This window comes from Leucopleurus acutus (genome assembly GCF_964270905.1).
Source record: "Leucopleurus acutus genome assembly, chromosome: 11".
Classification (NCBI taxonomy): domain Eukaryota; kingdom Metazoa; phylum Chordata; class Mammalia; order Artiodactyla; family Delphinidae; genus Leucopleurus; species Leucopleurus acutus.
The window spans coordinates 45,883,570-45,902,456 of NC_139152.1; the positions used below are offsets into that span (position 1 = coordinate 45,883,570).

Genomic DNA, 18,887 nt, shown 5'->3' on the forward strand with positions numbered 1-18,887 from the left:
CTCAGGGTGGCAGGAGGGCCATGAGGCTCAGAGCCTTGAGAGGCTGCTCAAGGATGTGTGCTATTGGCTCCCTGTTCCTCAGCTGCAAAACTTGGTCCTTTCTTCCTAATATCCCCAGAGCCTCAGAAGAAGCCTGGAGTAGAGATAAGGAGGAGGATGAGCTGCATGACCTTAGAGACTGGAAAGCCCCCTCCCTCCACCTTCTTTCCCTTCTCTTGAAGCATCATCCCTCACACAGCAACCCAAATAGACCTCCCATACACCCCAATCTTGACTTCACAGGGCCCTGGCCCTTGAGGAGCTCCCGTAGACCATGGCATCCATCAGGAAGGAGGGTATGTAGCTCTTGGGAAGTAGATGAGCTTGACATCCCAGTCAGGTGAGTATCATCAGGTGCGTGGGTGGCAGGTGGTCAGAGCACGTTCACGAAGTTCATGACCAAGGACAGAGATTCAACTTGCATTTTTTCAAAATATTTTCAGTTATTTTGATGTCTGTTCAAGATGAAAGTTTCCTTATATACTTCCACATCCCTCCTTTCCAATTCACAGCTCTAATATGGGAAGGAACCTTCTAAGAAATCCTGCCTTCTCCCTGCCCCACCCCCACAAACCCATGTCCCAAACTAATCCATTCAAATTCTCCAAGAAGCGCCCAAATTCTTACCCCAGGGATAACTGTTCCACACTAAGCGACCTCTGGCTCTACTTCTGAGAATATCCAATACATAAATTGGATCTTTCTATAAACACTAGAAATCTAAGCACATGAAAACCAGCTGCTCTAAAGTCAGTTTGCCATGAGTCCACAGGTGTCTATCCTCTCTGGCTTCAGTTTCCTCCCAAAATAACAAGGGGTTCAGATGAGACAGTGGTTCCCAGGTTTACCAAGCCTGGATCCTTTCCTTAGGTCACCAGTTGACCACATGGGATCCTGGGGATGGAGCTCATGTGCCCACTATGTGGGTGAGTCAGAGCCTGGAGGATGGACCTGAGACTGGAGGAGGTGCTAATGATGGACCTAGGCTTCCAGACAAGGGTTTGCTTCTCTCTCCAAGGTCCACAACTCACTCACCTGAGGCCAGGAATGCCTCCTCATAGAGTTCCTTGACCTCTGAGCTGGCCTGATCCCACGCTGCCTGGAGGCCCCGAGAAATTGCCTCAGGGCTGGTCACAAAGGTCTTGAAGTAACCAGGCACGATCATCTCCTCCTTCACCCCAAAGTAGGAGAGCTCCTTCCTGCAAGGGAGGCAGGCAGAGGGGCAAAGACTTCAGAGTTTTTATGAACCAAGACACAAAAACACACACACACAAATAAGACACCAATACAGTATTGCAGTGCGATAAGCAGGAAACTCTGGGAGGTTGTGAAGTACAGAAAAGCCAGAAGGAGAAATCTTATGATGATGTTATTCTGTATAGAGTTTGAATATTTTTCCAAATATTTTATATACATGTGCTTATGCTTCTAAATCCTACCAGTTGAGTTGCAAGGTACCACTTAAGTGCTATCTCCTCATATTCCCCTCACATCCAATTGATCACCAGGCTTTTTATATTTTATCCCCTTCACACTCAATTTCCTCTCTTCCCTATCCTAACCAGTCTACTGCCTGGCCATTTATCAGCTGGGCTGGTGTAACTGGACCCTAAAATGCATCTCCCTACCTGGGATCACTTCCCTGCCCCATATTCAGAGCCATCCTCAGCCCTGCAGCCAGTAGGGTCTCTACTGCTGATATGATTAATTACTTTCCTTGATTAATTGCTTCCATGGGGTTACATTGCAAACAAGGCTCCCCCAACCTAATATCATAGCAGTAATGTAGGTGGAGCACACTGTAGCCAAATTATATCGGTGACAATTCTACCTCACTTTCTGAGTGTGGGCCAACTTCCAGGGCAGAGTAAGTTCATTCAAACTCTACAGTCGCCAAGTCCATCCTGACACCAAGAACTTAGAAAGGAGCTTCCCAATGAATGCCTGGCAAAAGCAAGAGAGAAAGTTCTGGAAAAAAGAACTCTAAGTCTGTGATGAAAGGAACCCTCTGTAAAAGACTCCCCCAGAAGCACAGAAGCAGAGGGACCAAGGGGGTGGGGGAGGGTCTCTGTCCCAGGCCATAACCTGGGGGAGTCCAAGTCCAAGAAGGCCTCCATGCCATATTGGAAATGCAATAACCTCCACCCCAGAGGGACACACGGCCCGTGACGCTGGAGATGTTGACCACACGGCCCCTCGCCTTCCGCACTAGGGGCAGCAGACTCAGGGTCACCTTGATCACCCCCAACAGGTACACGTCCAGTATCTTCATGAAGTCCTGGTTGGTCAGCCACACACTGGGTGCAGTAGACATGGAGATGGCGGTGTTATTCACCAGGCCCCAAAGTCCTGGGAACAGTGAGAGCAAGAGGGCAACACCATGCTGGGCCCGTGAGTGAGGACCCAGCAGAGGTTCCAAGTCACCTTCCACCCAGTGAGGACTTTAGGAGAGAGGCTGCAGGGGGAACGGCTGGAACAGAGACCAACATGCTGAAGGTGCGCCACCCTCCTGACTCAGTCTTCACGCCCAGCCCACTGCCTGGTGACAAGGGGCAAGCACCCCAGATTGGATGAAGGCAGGGACTGAGGCTGAAGAAATCTAGTGGGTCCATAGTCTGGAACTCGGAGGGTGAAGTTTTGGGTTTTCACAGTCCATGTTGTCCTTGCAGACATTATCAAAATTCACCTACAAGCAGAAACTAACACACCATTGTAAAGCAATTATACCCCAATAAAGATGTTAAAAAAAAAAAAAAAAGAAAGAAAAGTAGTGGTTAAAAAAAAAAAATTCACCTACATTTTCAGATTTTCTGACAGCTGCAGGACTGAGTGCTCAACAACTAGCTAGTATAAGGGAAAGAGAGGGAAACAGAGAGGGACAATGAGGAAGGGAGGGGAAGAGAGGAAGAGAGGAGACAATGGATAAAAGACAAAAACAAAAAAGATGAGAAATATTTGGGTGCAGATTGGCTGGGTAAAACAGACCTGAAACCCCAGGTTTGGGAGAATGTGTTGACAGGCCTGGTATTGACCTCTAGGGCCTGGCTTTGAAATACCCGCATCGATACTGAGCAATGTTCCTGCAGGAATCTGGGGAATTCCATGGGGTAGGCTTCAGGGGAAGGCAGGGCTGCCACTATTAACCACCCTCCCCCAAATCGGAATTTACACTTTGTCCCAGAAATATACACCCTCTCCTCCCTGCCACACAGGAGGCAACTCTGACCCCATAACTCTCAGTTCACAGTTCACCAAGCTTCATGGAAACCTCTCTGCAAGACTCAAAGACACATACCAAATATTTAAACACTAACCAATTAATAGAACTCAGGGCAGAAGAGCAGGGTCAGGGGAGTTGGGTACAGGGTGTTGGAATTATTAACACAGAGTTAGTCCCTCCCCTGCCCAGTACCAAGCCTGCCCTTGTAAGAATATATATTCTCCCACCATATTTGACACCAAAGACCCAATTAATACATATGGTTACAACGTAGGGAGTTGGGTAGAAAGTTTACCAAGACATCATTTCGTTGAATCCAATGAATAAAATGTGGGAAACAATTACATTCATGCCATGAGGTACTTTTTACTAAGTAGTGCTATTCTAAAGTATGGAACATTCTCAATCATTATTTATTATGTTTTTGAAGAAATTTTTGTTATGTGTAAATTTGTTCAACTTCTTTCAGTGGAAAATTAGGATACAAATTATGTACAAAATGTAATATCCTGTATGTAAAAATGTTATCAGTACTTATCTGCGGGTGGCGTGATTTGGGGTAACTTTGGTTTTTATCCATGTACTTTTCCCGTTTTTCACAATGATCATGTTTTAAATCTATACTTAGATAAAAGAAATTAAAGTCCTTTCTTTCTACCATAAAACACAGGCAGAACTACAGTAAAACACACACACACACACACACACGCACACGCACACACACACAGAAAAACGAAAAATAAAAGAGAGAGAAAGTAACTCCATAGTAGTTTTCTGACCTTCCTTAGAAAAGTCCTGACAGCTCAGTGTCGACATCTGAAAAATACGTGACATTTAAACACAAGTCGGATGACTAGGGGTCACCAGCAAGAACATGACCAAGTGCTGAGAACTCAGCTCAGCTCCAGCGCCGCCCCCCAGCCCCCCATGCAGCCTTCCAGCCAGAGTGCCCATCTCCACCCGTCCTCCAAAAAGTGCACCCCGATCACCCTGGTCACTCAGCATCAAGGAACCCAGACCTCCTGCTGAGGGAGGAGGGGACACCAGACAGAAAGTCTGCAAGGACGCATTCTCATCAGGGAAAACTCTCCCCCAAACTGCCGAGCCTCAAGTTTGGGAGGTGGAGGTGGGATGGAAGAGGCTTGGCTGGTAAGCTGGATGAGGAGAAGAACACAGGGAGGACTTCAAGTCCTGGAAAACACCTTGGGAATCTCCCCAGGCAGCTGTCAAGGGGTCTCCACTTCACAGAGAGGAATCAGATTGAGAAATATGGGTGGTACCTCTGTCCCTCGCATGTTCCTTTACCCACTTGGTGGCCGCAGTGATGCTCTCAGTCTTGGCGACGTCCAGGATCACCGTCTCCAGCCTGTCTGATGTCTGGTTCCTCAGCTGCTCGGCCCCCTGCTCCGTCAGACATGCATCCAGCACCCTCAAGCCTCGCAGGTCCAGCTGCCTGGCCAGCAGGTTCCCGAAGCCCGAGTCACAGCCCGTGATGAAGACGAACTTATCCTGGAGGAGGCTCACCACCTGCCTCTCCCGGTACCAGCGCAGGAGGTAGTACAGGCCCACGAGGACCGCCAGGTACAGCCACATGGCTTTGCAGGGGACAGACACAGGCAGGCTGGGGTGAAACTCGAGTCTGGCTAGTGTTGAGACAGGAGGACTTAGAACACACGCAATGTTGGTTGGCCAACCAGCCTCCAGGCTCTCTGGCATGGAGTCCTCAGGATTTTCCTGTTCACCCTCTTTGGTGAGTAATACTGACTCTGGCCCCAGTGTTAATGCTCTTTGGTACATTTACACCATTTCTAATAGATGTCATTGCATTTCCAACACAACCCCTTGAGGCTCTTTTACAACCACCATTTCCAGGTCCTCCCACTCCTCCCTGTTTCCCCTGCTCACCTCTCCCCTCCCCACTCTCCACATTGGGCCTTTATGTCCTTGGTCTCATGGTTCACAGCTATCTTCTTCCCTTTTTCCTGCTCAGCCTGGAACCGGGGTCTCCCTTACCTACTGGAGATTCTTACAAGGGGAATACACGTGGAATCAAGACACAAGTGGCTTCAAAACCCAGCTCTGCTGCCAACCAGCTGTGTGACCTTGGGCAGCTGGCTTAGCCTCTGAGCCTGGTCTCCTCCTCTGGCTCAGCTCCCAGAATTCACTCCTGAAAGACTAAGTCCCTCTCAGCCTCTCTAGGATTAGAAGGGGAAGGCAAACGAGAATAAGGTGTCTCCTGATGAAGAGGTTCCCTGGGTCAGAAAGGTGTTCAGCAGAACAGCGGGGGTGTCTGATCTCAGAGGCAAGGAAGGAGAGGGGCGACACACGCAATGGTGAGACGTCTCCCAGATGCCGGGCCAGTTGTTGGAAGGACTCACACAAAGCTGGTCTAACAGTTGTTCCCCTTTCACTCTGTGAAGATGCCCTGCCCACAGCCCTGGGTGCCTGGCTACATTGCCCTCTGCCCCTCCTGTGCTGAGTGAGGCCCTGCCCTGCCCGGCACCACACCCCGAATCCAGACCATTCAGACACTGAGAAAAGACTGACTTGAACGGGGATCATGGGATGGGCTGTGCGAACCTCCCCCCAGGCAGCGTGGGCTGTAAAGCCCAATAATTGGAAAGAATCAGGTCAGTTGTATCAGGGTGATGATGGAGAAGAGGAGGGAGCTGCCCCCTCAGGAGATTAAAGAAAGGACCAGAGGCTGGACCCCAGAACAGCTGTGCATGCAGGGACTTTCACATTCAGTAATGGGGGTGGACCCATCAGGGGCACAGAGCTGGTGAGTGGGGCAGGGACAGAAGGAGCCTGGTTCAGTGCGCTGGGCATCTCCTGACCGTCCACATTTACTACAGCTCCGACTGGTAAGTAAGGAAATACGAGAGGTACTGGGAGGGAAGGAGAGGTTTCCCCAAGCAAACAGACGCTCAGATGCCCCTGGAACCCACCCCAGCAGCCAACAAAGACAGACAGGGGCACAGATTCAGCCTTTAGTGGTAACTGTCAAGTGCAGGGAGCTGACTGTAGTCCTGAAAGTGTTTGTCCCTCAGGTGGGAGCTGGCAGCAGTAATAGAAAGGCTCGTCTTGCAGAAACCAGCCTGTGCCTGCTTCCTGCGTGACCACCGGGTCCCTCCTACATGGGCTTCCCAAAGGGTGAGGACGAAGAAGGCAAGCATGAAGGATGGTGCCCTGGAAACTGTGTGGAAACGGTGTCAGGAAGCCGGGGCGGCATGCAAATCCTAGGCAAACACAAACCCTGCTATGGGAGAAGGTTTGGTTTCTTTACTTGGAAGAAACAGGAGATTTTTTTTTCTCAGTGACCACGAATTCCTTCAACCATAAACTCCCAAGGGGCCATGCAGCAGACACGTCCCAGCCCTCATGCCATCTGCTTCCCTCTTGTGAACCCTGAAAGTAATATGACGGCTCGCGGGGGTCTCAGCTGTTTCAGACTACATTCCAGGTGGGAACAACCACAGGAAGGTCAGGAGAGAGCAGTAAGAGAAAGGAGCCTGGGGTGACACTCACTCACCTGGGAGCTGCGGGGGCCAGAGGAAGAAATCTTTCAGAGGCGACCCTGTCAGGGAGACTCACTGACAAAGATCTCTGCATCTATGGTCCAGGGAATTGCAGCTGGCCCAGATTCTGAGGCCGCACCCGTGAGCCTGCTTGTGCTGGAGCAGGGGCTGCCACCACCAGGTGTCGCTCTGCCCAGTCTCAGTAGGACCACTGTCAAAGACAGGGTGTCCCACACCATCCCCTCTTCTCATCTCAGGTTGGGTCCCCTGAAGTGGGGAGAGGCGTAGGTAACCAAAGGGGGCTAGAAGGTGCCAGGAGTGAGGGCTAATTGTGCAAGCTCTTTTCCAGCCCTACAGGTATGCAGTCCCCCTACTGGAGTGAGCTCCCAAAATGGAGAGACAAATCCCGCCTTCAGGCGCTGAATATCTGATACTTGGAGGAGATGAGATTTTCAGTGGGGAATCACTGATCCTTTGTCAAAAACCACCGGGACAGCCAAGGGGAGGATTAGGGAAACTTCCTTGTGACAGCCGCATGGGCCCTCACGGCATGGGTTCCAGCCCCTTCACACGTCCATCAGACCAGACCTGGTTCCCTCCCTAAGAAAGGCAGCCTGGAAGGAGGAGGAATAGGGATCTACGGAAGGTCTAGGGTAAGGACGTGGGATGGTGTGCATTGCACTTCTTCTTTCAGCGCTTTTGTTGCTCCGCCTTGTCTAAATAGGGGTCCTTGTGTCACAGTCCACACTGTGGGCCATGGAACCCAACTCAGTGCAGCCCTGCACCCCCCTGTAAGACCAGCAAGGAGGACCAGGGCTTTGCAATCTCACAAGCTCTCTGACATTCTGGAGAGGATTCCTGGGGCTGAGTCCAAACCTCCTGAACACATACCCCCAAGGCATAAAGTGAATCAATGATACTTTATTTGATTTCAGTTTGTTTGGTGTGACTGGCTCGGTGTCTGTGTGTGTAGGTGAGTGTTTACGTGTATAAATAATAATTTGAAAAACAGGAGTCTTCAGATTAAGCATGAAGCTCAAGCAGGTGAACTTTTCAACTATAATTTTAAGGAAAAAATAATCAATGGAAATTCTTGTTTCCAAGAGAGATCAAAACCCGGTTTGTTTGTTCTCCGACAGGATCGCATTCCAGCCAAGTTCTACTGAGTTGGCAGCTAGGCTCGTGAGTCAGGCTGGTGGTTACCCTCCACTGTCAACACATACCCTCAGGCAACAGGGGCCTTTATCTCCCCTGTCCATTTCTATCCTGGGGGAGAGGAAGACTGGACATGGGAAAGATACATCAACAGGTGGACAGAGGCGTAGCAGGGGGGACTGAAAACTCCCAGCCGCTCACACCCTCCCCAAAGCGAGGGCTTTTCACAGCTGCATGTGGGTCATAAGGCACTGAGAGGCCACTCAAGGAACAGGACACAGATGTGAGATAATGAGCCCTGTTCCTCGGCCATAAGACTTGTTCCTTTCTTCCTAATATCCCCAGAGAACTAAGTAATGTCCCAAGAGAAGCCTGGGGACTGAGGTGGGATGGGTGTCCCCGGTGACATGAGAACCCCTTCCGCCACTCTATTTCCCTCTCCCTGATGCATCCCCTCCCCACACTGTTCCCAACTGCCCCCACCATGCACCCCAGTCTTGGGTTACAGGGCCTTAGCAGGCCGTGGGGCGCCCCAGTACATCATGAGATCCACCAGGAAGGTGGGCATGTAGCTCACGGGGAGGTAGAAGAACTTGGCGTCCCAGCCAGCGGAGTACCGGGCGCGGGGGTGGCAGGAGGTCAGGGCGTGCTCCATGCAGTTGGTCATCAAGGACAGATTCCCGGACCATGACGGCTTCAATAAATTAGATGTCTTCATGACTGTCCAGAAGGAGACACCATCCAAAATGTTCTCATTTCCCAATGCTCCCACTTTCAGATCAACATGACAGTTTCTAAAAAGTCCTTTCTCTTCCAAAATCATACTCCAAATCAAATCCATGGATTTCATTGGAGTGTGTCCTGACACTTACCCCAGGATCTCTATCCGTACCAAGCCCCCTCTGGATCTATTCCTGGGAATATGTGCACTACATAAACTGGAGGTCTTTGCAAACACTAGAAATTGAGGCACCTGAAAAAAGCTGGTTCTAACACCAGCTTACCGTGATTCCACGGGTGTCTTCCCTCTCTGGCTTCAGTTTCCTTCCCAAATTAAAAGAGTTTCGGAAGAGAAACTGGTCCCCAGGTCTATCAAGCCTGAATCCCTTCCTTGGGTCACCAATTGACCACACAGGACCCTGGGGATGGAGTTCATGTCCCCACTATGTGGGGGGACTCAGAGCCTGGAGGATGGACCTGAGACTGGAGGAGGTGCTAATGATGGACCCAGGCTACCAGACAAGGGTTTGCTTCTCTCCCCAAGGTCTCACTCACAGTCAGCCACGAACTTCTCTCCATAGAGTTCCTTGATCTCTGGGCTGGCCTGATCCCATGATGCCTGGAGGCTTCCATTAAACACCTCAGGGCTGGTCATATTGGTCATGAAGTAACCAGGCTCAATCATCGCCACCTTCACTCCGAAGTAGGAGAGCTCCCTCCTGCAAGGGAGACAGGCAGAGGGGCAAGGACTTCAGAGGTCCTCTTGCAAAACAAAACATGAAAGAACAGTAAGACACCAACACAGGATCGGGGTAGGATATGCTGGAATGTCTCAGAGGTTGTGAGGTACAGAAGCCAGGGGGAGAAAACTCAGGATGATGGTATTGCTTCTGTATAGAGTGGGAATATTTTTCCAATTACTGTACATACCTGCGCCTATCAGCTCTAAATCCTACCAGTTGTGCTACAAGGCATCCTTTAAACGTTATCTCCTCCTATTCCTCTCCCCTCCAATCAATCACCACACTTTGCACGTTTTATCTTTCCCATACTCCCCAGTCCCCTCTCTCCCCTCTCCTACTCTGCTAACCCCCTGGCCACCTGTCCTCTAGGGAGCATCTCTCTGCCTATGGTATCAGATCCCCCACATCAGAGCCACCTTCTCCCTGCAGCCCGTGGAGTCTCCACACTGATTTGATTAAGTGGCTCCCTGGATAAATGGCTTCATGGGGTACACTCCCCACAGGGCTCCCAAAACCTAAATACCGCAGCAGTTGAGCACATGGAAGGGCTGCACAGACAAATAATATCAGGTCCAATTCTGCCTCCGACACTTTGGTGACTGTGGACCCTCACGCAAGGCAGGAATATGTTGAATCATATTAGGCCTCACACCCACCTGGACACCGAAAAGATAAAAGGGTGCTTCCCAGTGAAAGACCTACACAGAGCAAGAGAGAGGGATCTAGAAGGAAGGGCCATTAGGTCTCTAAAGAAAGAAAACCCCTGTAGAAGGCACCCCCAGAAGCATAAAGCAGGAGGACAGAGGAAGGGCCTCCATTCCAGGCCATTACCTGAGGGAGTCTGAGAAGGCCTCCACGCCGTACTTGGACATGCAGTAGCCCCCACCAAAGAGGGACACGCGGCCCATGACGCTGGAGACGTTGACCACACGGCCCCTCGCCTTCCGCACTAGGGGCAGCAGACTCAGGGTCACCTCGATCATCCCCAACAGGTTCACGTCGAGCATCTTTACGAAGTCCTGTTTGGTCAGCCACTCATTGGGTGCCATGGGAGTGCAAATGCCGGCATTATTCACCAGGCCCCAGAGTCCTGGGAACAGTGAGGGCGAGAGGGCAACACCATGCTGGGCCCGTGAGTGAGGACCCAGCGGAGGTTCCAAGTCACCTTCCACCCAGTGAGGACTTTAGGAGAGAGGCTGCAGGGGGAACGGCTGGAACAGAGACCAACATGCTGCCTGCGGGTTTGGGGAGACCAGACCCTGTAAGCGGTTGGAGGACAGAAGGTGCGCCACCCTCCTGACTCAGTTTTCACGCCCAGCCCACTGCCTGGTGACAAGGGGCAAGCACCCCAGATTGGATGAAGGCAGGGACTGAGGCTGAGGAAATCTAGTGGGTCCATAGTCTGGAACTTGGAGGGTGAAGTTTTGGGTTTTCACAGTCCATGTTGTCCTTGCAGACGTTATCAATATTCACCTACATTTTCAGATTTTCTGACAGCTGCAGGACTGAGTGCCCAACAGCTAGTATGAAAGAAAGAGAGACACACAGATAGACCATGAGGAAGGGAGGGGAAGAGAGGAATAAAAGAGACAGTGGATAAAAGACAAAAACAAAAAGATGAGTAATATCTGGGTGGAGATTGGCTGGGTAAAACAGACCTGAAATCCCAGGTTTGGGGAAACATGTTGACAGGCCTGGTATTGACCTCTAGGTCCTGGCCTTAAAACACTGAGCAATGTTCCTGCAGGAATCTGGGGAATTCCATGGGGGTAGGCTTTCAGGGGGAGGAAGGGCTGCCTCTGTTTACCCATCACCCCCAGAACACAGAGTTCACCCCCTACCCCAGAAAATTCCATCTTCTCCTGCCACGCACACAGGAGTCCAGTCTAGCCCCATCTCCTTGGTGCAAATTCACCCAACTTAATGGAGACCTCTCTGCAAGTATCAAAGACACAATCCCAAGGTTTTAAAGACTTGGTAACCATAGGCCTCAGGGTGGCAGGAGCAGGCTATTGAGGGATGGGGTAGGGCTGCCAGAAGTATCCACTCAGAGAGTTGAGTTCCTCCCCTACTCAGTAACACGTGTGCCTTGTAGGAAGAATATTCTCCAACCATTGTCACCAAAGGCACAATCAACATATGCGGCTATAGTGTAGGGAACTGGGTAGAAAGAAGTTTGCCAAGATATCATTTATGTTGAATATGATGAATAAAAGTTAGGAAATAATTATGTATCATACCATGAGGTACTTTTTAGTAAGTAATGCTATTCTAAAGGGTAGTATATTCTCAATCATAATTTATTAATTTTTGGAAGAAATTTTTATTATGTTGTAAATCAGTACATCTTTCTTTAGTGGAAAGAAAATGATACTAATATGTGCAAAATATAATACTATGTATGTCAAAATATTATCAGTACTTATCTCTGGGTGGTGAGATTTTGAGAGAGTTTGGTTTTAATCCCTGCACTTTTCTGAGTTTCCACAATGATCATGTTTTAAATTATACTGAGATGAAAGAAATACAAGTTCTCTCCTTCCCCTGCAAAACAAAGGCACAACTGTAGTAATTAAAAAAAACAAACAAAGAAGGAAAAGAAAAGAAGAAAAACAGAAAACAGAGAGAGAGAAAAAATAACGCCTAAGTAGTTTTCTGACCTTCCTTAGACAAGTCCTAACAGCTCAGTGTCGACATATGAAAATTGGTGACATTTAAACCCAAGTAGGACGACTACGGGTCACCAGGAAGAACATGATCAAGTGCTGAGAACACAGCCCAGCTCCAGCGCTGCCCCCCAGCCCCCCATGCAGCCTTCCAGCCAGAGTGCCCATCTCCACCCGTCCTCCAAAAAGTGCACCCCGATCACCCTGGTCACTCAGCATCAAGGAACCCAGACCTCCTGCTGAGGGAGGAGGGGACACCAGACAGAAAGTCTGCAAGGACGCATTCTCATCAGGGAAAACTCTCCCCCAAACTGCAGAGCCTCAAGGTTGGGAGGTGGAGGTGGGATGGAAGAGGCTTGGCTGGTAAGCTGGATGAGGAGAAGAACACAGGGAGGACTTCAAGTCCTGGAAAACACCATGGGAATCTCCCCCAGGCAGCTGTCAATGGGTGTCCCCTTCACACAGAGAGAAGAAATAAACAGAAAAAAGAAATCTGGGTGGTACCTCTGTCCCCGACACGCTCCTTCACCCACTCGGCGGCCGCAGCGATGCTCTCAGTCTTGGTGACGTCCAGGATCACTGTCTCCAACCTGTCTGATGTCTGGCCGTTCAGCTGCTCGGCCCCCTGCTCCGTCAGACACGTAGCCAGCACCCTCAAGCCTCGCAGGTCCAGCTGCCTGGCCAGCAGGTTCCCGAAGCCCGAGTCACAGCCCGTGATGAAGACGAACTTATCCTGGAGGAGGCTCACCACCTGCCTCTCCCGGTACCAGCGCAGGAGGTAGTACAGGCCCACGAGGACCGCCAGGTACAGCCACATGGCTTTGCAGGGGACAGACACAGGCAGGCTGGGGTGAAACTCGAGTCTGGCTAGTGTTGAGACAGGAGGACTTAAGAACGTACACAATGTTGGTTGGCCATCCAACCTCCAGGCTCTCTGGCGTGGAGTTCTCAAGATTTTCCTGTTCACCCTCTTTGCTGAGTATTATTGATTCTAACCCCAAATGCATGCTATTTGGTGCGCTCACAGCATTTCTAATACATGTCATTGCGTTTCCAACACAACTTCTTAAGGATGACAGTGCTTTTCCAGCCACCTCTTCCTGGTGCGCTCACTCCTCCCTGTTTCCCTCTACCCACCTCTCCCCTCTCCACCCCACCCCCAAACGTTGTAACTCTTATATCCCAGGTTTCATGGTTCACAACTATCTTCTTCCCTTTTTCCTACTCAGCCTGGGACCGGGGTCTCCCTTACCTACTGGAGATTCTTACAAGGGGAATACACGTGGAATCAAGACACAAGTGGCTTCAAAACCCAGCTCTGCTGCCAACCAGCTGTGTGACCTTGGGCAGCTGGCTTAGCCTCTGAGCCTGGTCTCCTCCTCTGGCTCAGCTCCCAGAATTCACTCCTGAAAGACTAAGTCCCTCTCAGCCTCTCTAGGATTAGAAGGGGAAGGCAAACGAGAATAAGGTCTCTCCTGATGAAGAGGTTCCCTGGGCCAGAAAGGTGTTCAGGAGAACAGCAGGGGTGTCTGATCTCAGAGGCAAGGAGAGGGGACAAGAAGGGAACGGGGAGGGCTTCCCTGGTGGCGCAGTGGTTGAGAGTCCGCCTGCCGATGTAGGGGACACAGGTTCGTGCCCCGGTCCGGGAAGATCCCACATGCCACGGAGCTGCTGGGCCCGTGAGCCATGGCCGCTGAGCCTGTGTGTCCGGAGCTTGTGCTCCACAACGGGAGAGGCCACAACAGTGAGAGGCCCACGTACAGCAAAAAAAAAAAAAAAAAAAAAAAAAAAAGAAGGGAATGGGGGTGACACACGCAATGGTGAGACGTCTCCCAGATGCCGGGCCAGTTGTTGGAAGGACTCACACAAAGCTGGTCTAACAGTTGTTCCCCTTTCACTCTGTGAAGATGCCCTGCCCACAGCCCTGGGTGCCCGGCTACATTGCCATCTGCCCCTCCTGTGCTGAGTGAGGCCCTGCCCTGCCCGGCACCACACCCCGAATCCAGACCATTCAGACACTGAGAAAAGACTGACTTGAACGGGGATCATGGGATGGGCTGTGCGAACCTCCCCCCAGGCAGCGTGGGCTGTAAAGCCCAATAATTGGAAAGAATCAGGTCAGTTGTATCAGGGTGATGATGGAGAAGAGGAGGGAGCTGCCCCCTCAGGAGATTAAAGAAAGGACCAGAGGCTGGACCCCAGAACAGCTGTGCATGCAGGGACTTTCACATTCAGTAATGGGGGTGGACCCATCAGGGGCACAGAGCTGGTGAGTGGGGCAGGGACAGAAGGAGCCTGGTTCAGTGCGCTGGGCATCTCCTGACCGTCCACATTTACTACAGCTCCGACTGGTAAGTAGGGAAATACGAGAGGCACTGGGAGGGAAGGAGAGGTTCCCCAAGCAAACAGAGGCTCAAATGCCCCTGGAACCCACCCCAGCAGCCAACAAAGACAGACAGGGGCACAGATTCAGCCTTTAGTGGTAACTGTCAAGTGCAGGGAGCTGACTGTAGTCCTGAAAGTGTTTGTCCCTCAGGTGGGAGCTGGCAGCAGTAATAGAAAGGCTCGTCTTGCAGAAACCAGCCTGTGCCTGCTTCCTGCGTGACCACCGGGTCCCTCCTACATGGGCTTCCCAAAGGGTGAGGACGAAGAAGGCAAGCATGAAGGATGGTGCCCTGGAAACTGTGTGGAAACGGTGTCAGGAAGCCGGGGCGGCATGCAAATCCTAGGCAAACACAAACCCTGCTATGGGAGAAGGTTTGGTTTCTTTACTTGGAAGAAACAGGAGATTTTTTTTTCTCAGTGACCACGAATTCCTTCAACCATAAACTCCCAAGGGGCCATGCAGCAGACACGTCCCAGCCCTCATGCCATCTGCTTCCCTCTTGTGAACCCTGAAAGTAATATGACGGCTCGCGGGGGTCTCAGCTGTTTCAGACTACATTCCAGGTGGGAACAACCACAGGAAGGTCAGGAGAGAGCAGTAAGAGAAAGGAGCCTGGGGTGACACTCACTCACCTGGGAGCTGCAGGGGCCAGAAGAAGAAATCTTTCAGAGGCGACCCTGTCAGGGAGACTCACTGACAAAGATCTCTGTACCTTATGTCCTGGGAAGGGCAGTTGGGCCAGATTCCAGGCCAACACCTGTGACCCTCATGTGAGCTGGAGCTGACGCACACACCCCCCGGCGTAGCCCAACAGCATCTCAGTGCGGACCACTGTCAAGCGTAAGGCCATCTCCCACCCACTCCCTCTTCTCCACCCAGGACAAGTCCTCTGAACAGGGGGAGGTGTAGGTAACAACTGGGGGAGCTGGAAGGGGTAGAGAGTAAGAGCTAACTGTGCAAGCTTGTTTCCATCTCTACACGTACGCAGTTCCACTGTCTGGAGTGGAGACCCAAAAATGTAGAAACAGACCAGGGCCTTCAGGTGTTGAAGATCTGGTGCTCAGAGGGGATGAGGGTTGCAGGTGGGGAGTCACTGACCCTATGCGACTCACAGAGGGCCAGGACAGCCGAGGGAAAGAGTGACAGCAGCTTCCTTGTGGCACTCCCCTGGATCCTCATGGCATGGGTTCCAGCCCCTGCGCAGGTCCATCAGACAAGGCCTGGCTCCCTCTCCAAGGAAGGCAGCCTGGAATGAGGAGAAAGGGGGTTCTGCTGAGGGCCTAGGCTGAGGACATGGGCCGGTGTGCACTGCACTTCTTTTTCAATGCATTTGTTCTTCCATCTTGTCTGAACTGGGGTCCTTGAGTCACAGTCCACACTGTAGGCCATGGAACCCATCTCAGTGTAACCCTTGCCTCCCCACCCCCATGTAGGACCAGCAAGGAGGGCCAGGGTTTTGTTTTGTGTGTGCGTGTGTGTTTTTGTTTTTGTTTTTTTTTTGCGGTACGCAGGCCTTTCACTGTTGTGGCCTCTCCCGTTGCGGAGCACAGGCTCCAGACGCGCAGGCTCAGCGGCCATGGCTCACGGGCCCAGCCGCTCCGCGGCATGTGGGATCTTCCCGGACCGGGGCACAAACCCATGTCCCCTGCATTGGCAGGCGAACTCTCAACCACTGCGCCACCAGGGAAGCCCAGGGCCAGGGGTTGTAATCTCACAAGTTCTCTGACATTCTGGAGAGGATTCCTGGAGGTGAGTCCAAACCTCCTGAACACATACCTCCAAGGCGTAAAGTGAATCAATGATGCTTTATTTGATTTCAGTTTGCTTGGAATCTGGCTCTGTGTGTTTCTCTCTGTGTGTGTATAAATAAAAATATGAAAATCTGGGGTCTTCAGATCAAGTATGAAGCTCTAGCTTTGTATTTAAGAGGTAGACATGATAGACCTTGAGGGGCTGACATGACAGCCTTGAAGTACTCAGAGATCCTAGAGGAAACTCCTAGCCATCTTTGTCTCTTCAGCAGTCCCCTGTCTGACACCAAGCGCTCACCACAGTCTTGAGTTTCAGTGGCCCTGCAACTTTTGAACTCACTCTCTGCTCAAAAATGGTGATACTGGGCTTCCCTGGTGGCGCAGAGGTTGAGAGTCCGCCTGCTGATGCAGGGGACACGGGTTCGTGCCCTGGCCCGGGAAGATCCCACATGTTGCGGAGCGGCTAGGCCCGTGAGCCTGCGCGTCCGGAGCCTGTGCTCCGCAACAGGAGAGGCCACAACAGTGAGAGGCCCGCGTACAGCAAAAAAAAAAAAAAAAAAAAAAATGGTGATACTGTTCTATAACATAAGGTTCCCCTAAAGACTTCATACCCTCGACTTTGAACAAAAGGAGAAAAAAGTTCAGGTTTTCTAGTTGACACTTGGGGAGGTCCCTCCCACTCCAATTTGTACTCAGCCCAGAAATCTGTATGACTTTGAACAGATGCCTTCTCCACTGAGTCCATACTCAGACCATCATAAGAAGAGTGGACACATAAAGAGTCGGGGTCTCAGGAAGCACTGGGACATCAAGGGAATTCCTGTCCTGCACACAGTAGGTGCTCAGTAAAGATTAGCAGAAAACATAAGACCGGGGTCCAGAAGTGACCCCCACTCTCCTCCACTGGAGGGTTGGGGGAGGGGATCTGGACCAGGGGACCCGGAGGTTGGCAGAGGATGGACGGTGGTGACTCTAAAGGAGGGGACAGAGGGAGGACCACAGAGAGAGGTTTCTGGTGAGAGAGAGACTAGATGTCCCCAGGGAAGGGTCTGGGCCCTGCCTGTCCCTTAGACACCTCTCCTTGTTTGTCCATCCTGTGTCTAACCCTGGGAACCCAGGTCACTTGATAAGCCCCAGAAAGACACATTAGCCCCTCACTTCTGTGGATGAAGGGATGACCTCGCTTCCCTCTTCAAATCCCTCCTCAGGTCACCCCACTCACCCCTTCTCCTCTGTGAAGTCACCTGACTCTTCCTCTCGTAGGCACACACCCACTGCTGCCCAAGGCATCGGTCCCAATCACTGGGCCTGCGTAAACTTTTCAACTTTTATTTTCAGGAAAATATAATCAATGGAAATGCATGGTTTCAAGACAAAACAAAAATTGGTTTGTGTGTCCTCTGTCAGGACCCCTACTGAGGACAGCCCTTTCCAGCCAAGGTCTGCTGAGTTGGCACCTAGGCTGCTGTGTCAGGCTGGTGGTCACCCTCCACACACACCCCTGTCTACAGGTATCTTTGGAGGGGAGGGACCTTTACCTCCCCCAGACCACTTTTATCCCATGGGAGGGGGAGACTGGCCAGGGCCAAGGCACACCCAGAAGAGGTGGACAGGGGCAGAGGGTGGGGGGCCGAGACCCTGCCAGCTGCTCACACCCTCCCCAAAGGTGTGGATTTTTCACAGCTGCATGTGGAACATGAGGCACTGAGAGGCCACTCAAGGAACAGGACACAGACGTGAGCTATTGACCCCTGTTCCTCAACCACAAAACTTGTTCCTTTCTTCCTAATATCCCCAGAATCCTAAGTAATGTCCCAAGAGAAGCCTGAGGAGAAGGTGGGGACTGAGGTGGAATGGATGTCCCTGGTGACATGAGAACCCCTCTCTCCACTTTATTTCCCTCCCTCTGATGCATCCCCTCCCCACAGAGTCCCCAACTCCCCCCTACCATGCACCCCAGTCTTTGGTTATGAAAAACAAGGGACGTCACTCATCATCCAGTTCTACAAGGATTAAGTCATTAGTCACTACATTGCTGACCTACAATATACCTTGAAAGGAATTCAGAACAAAGATCAGGATGGGGAACTCTGCTCTGGGAAAATAGCAAACAGGCCCTTACATAGAAATATTTCTGGAGAAATTCTTTATTACCCTGGAATCTTGCATCTTTCCGTACTTCAGAAAGCACTAAAATCATTAACTGAGTTATCTGTTCCTTGCGACTAGGAGTAACCTTCTACCTAGATGTATGCCTGATTGCACAACCCCTCAACCAAAATCACATAGTTGCTGGTTTCTCCTTCTGCCTCTTCGGGGCAGGTCCTCAGAGGTATCTGAGAGACTCTACCCTGGGCCACAGTACGCAGGAAGACATTAAATCAACTCAACTCGCAGCTCTTACATTGTGGGTTTTTTTTTCAAGTTGATGGTTTCAGGGCCTTAGCAGGCCTTGGGGATCTCCAGTAGATCATGGAGTCAATCAGGAAGGTGGGCAAGCAGCTCATGGGGAGAGAGATGTCCATGCCAGCAAGGCCAGGTGAGGATTGGATCTGGGGGTGGCAGGCGTCAGGGCATGATCCATGCAGTCCCACATGAGGAGATGTTCTCAGATCATCTTGGCTTCAGTATTTCAACTGACTTCATGACTATCCAGAAGGAGACGCCATACAAATGTATCCTCACTTCC

The 18,887-nt window shown here is 51.2% G+C and overlaps 1 protein-coding gene and 1 pseudogene across 2 annotated transcripts; both read right to left on the reverse strand.

Moving 5' to 3' along the window:
* Nucleotides 1–122: 122 nt before the first annotated feature.
* Nucleotides 123–4,852, reverse strand: LOC309968938 (retinol dehydrogenase 16-like; annotated as a pseudogene). The gene is made up of 4 exons: nt 4,540–4,852; nt 2,125–2,388; nt 1,075–1,238; nt 123–133 (listed from the first exon to the last, which is right to left on the reverse strand). The product of its transcript is annotated as a retinol dehydrogenase 16-like (transcript).
* A 3,582-nt stretch (nt 4,853–8,434) lies between these two features.
* LOC309968498 (retinol dehydrogenase 16-like) lies at nt 8,435–12,878 on the reverse strand (the record flags this gene model as incomplete). Its single annotated transcript, XM_082849761.1, has 4 exons — nt 8,435–8,652; nt 9,208–9,371; nt 10,227–10,485; nt 12,566–12,878. The coding sequence occupies 4 exons, from the start codon at nt 12,876–12,878 to the stop codon at nt 8,435–8,437; spliced, it is 954 nt and encodes a 317-aa protein (XP_082705887.1).
* Nucleotides 12,879–18,887: the final 6,009 nt, after the last annotated feature.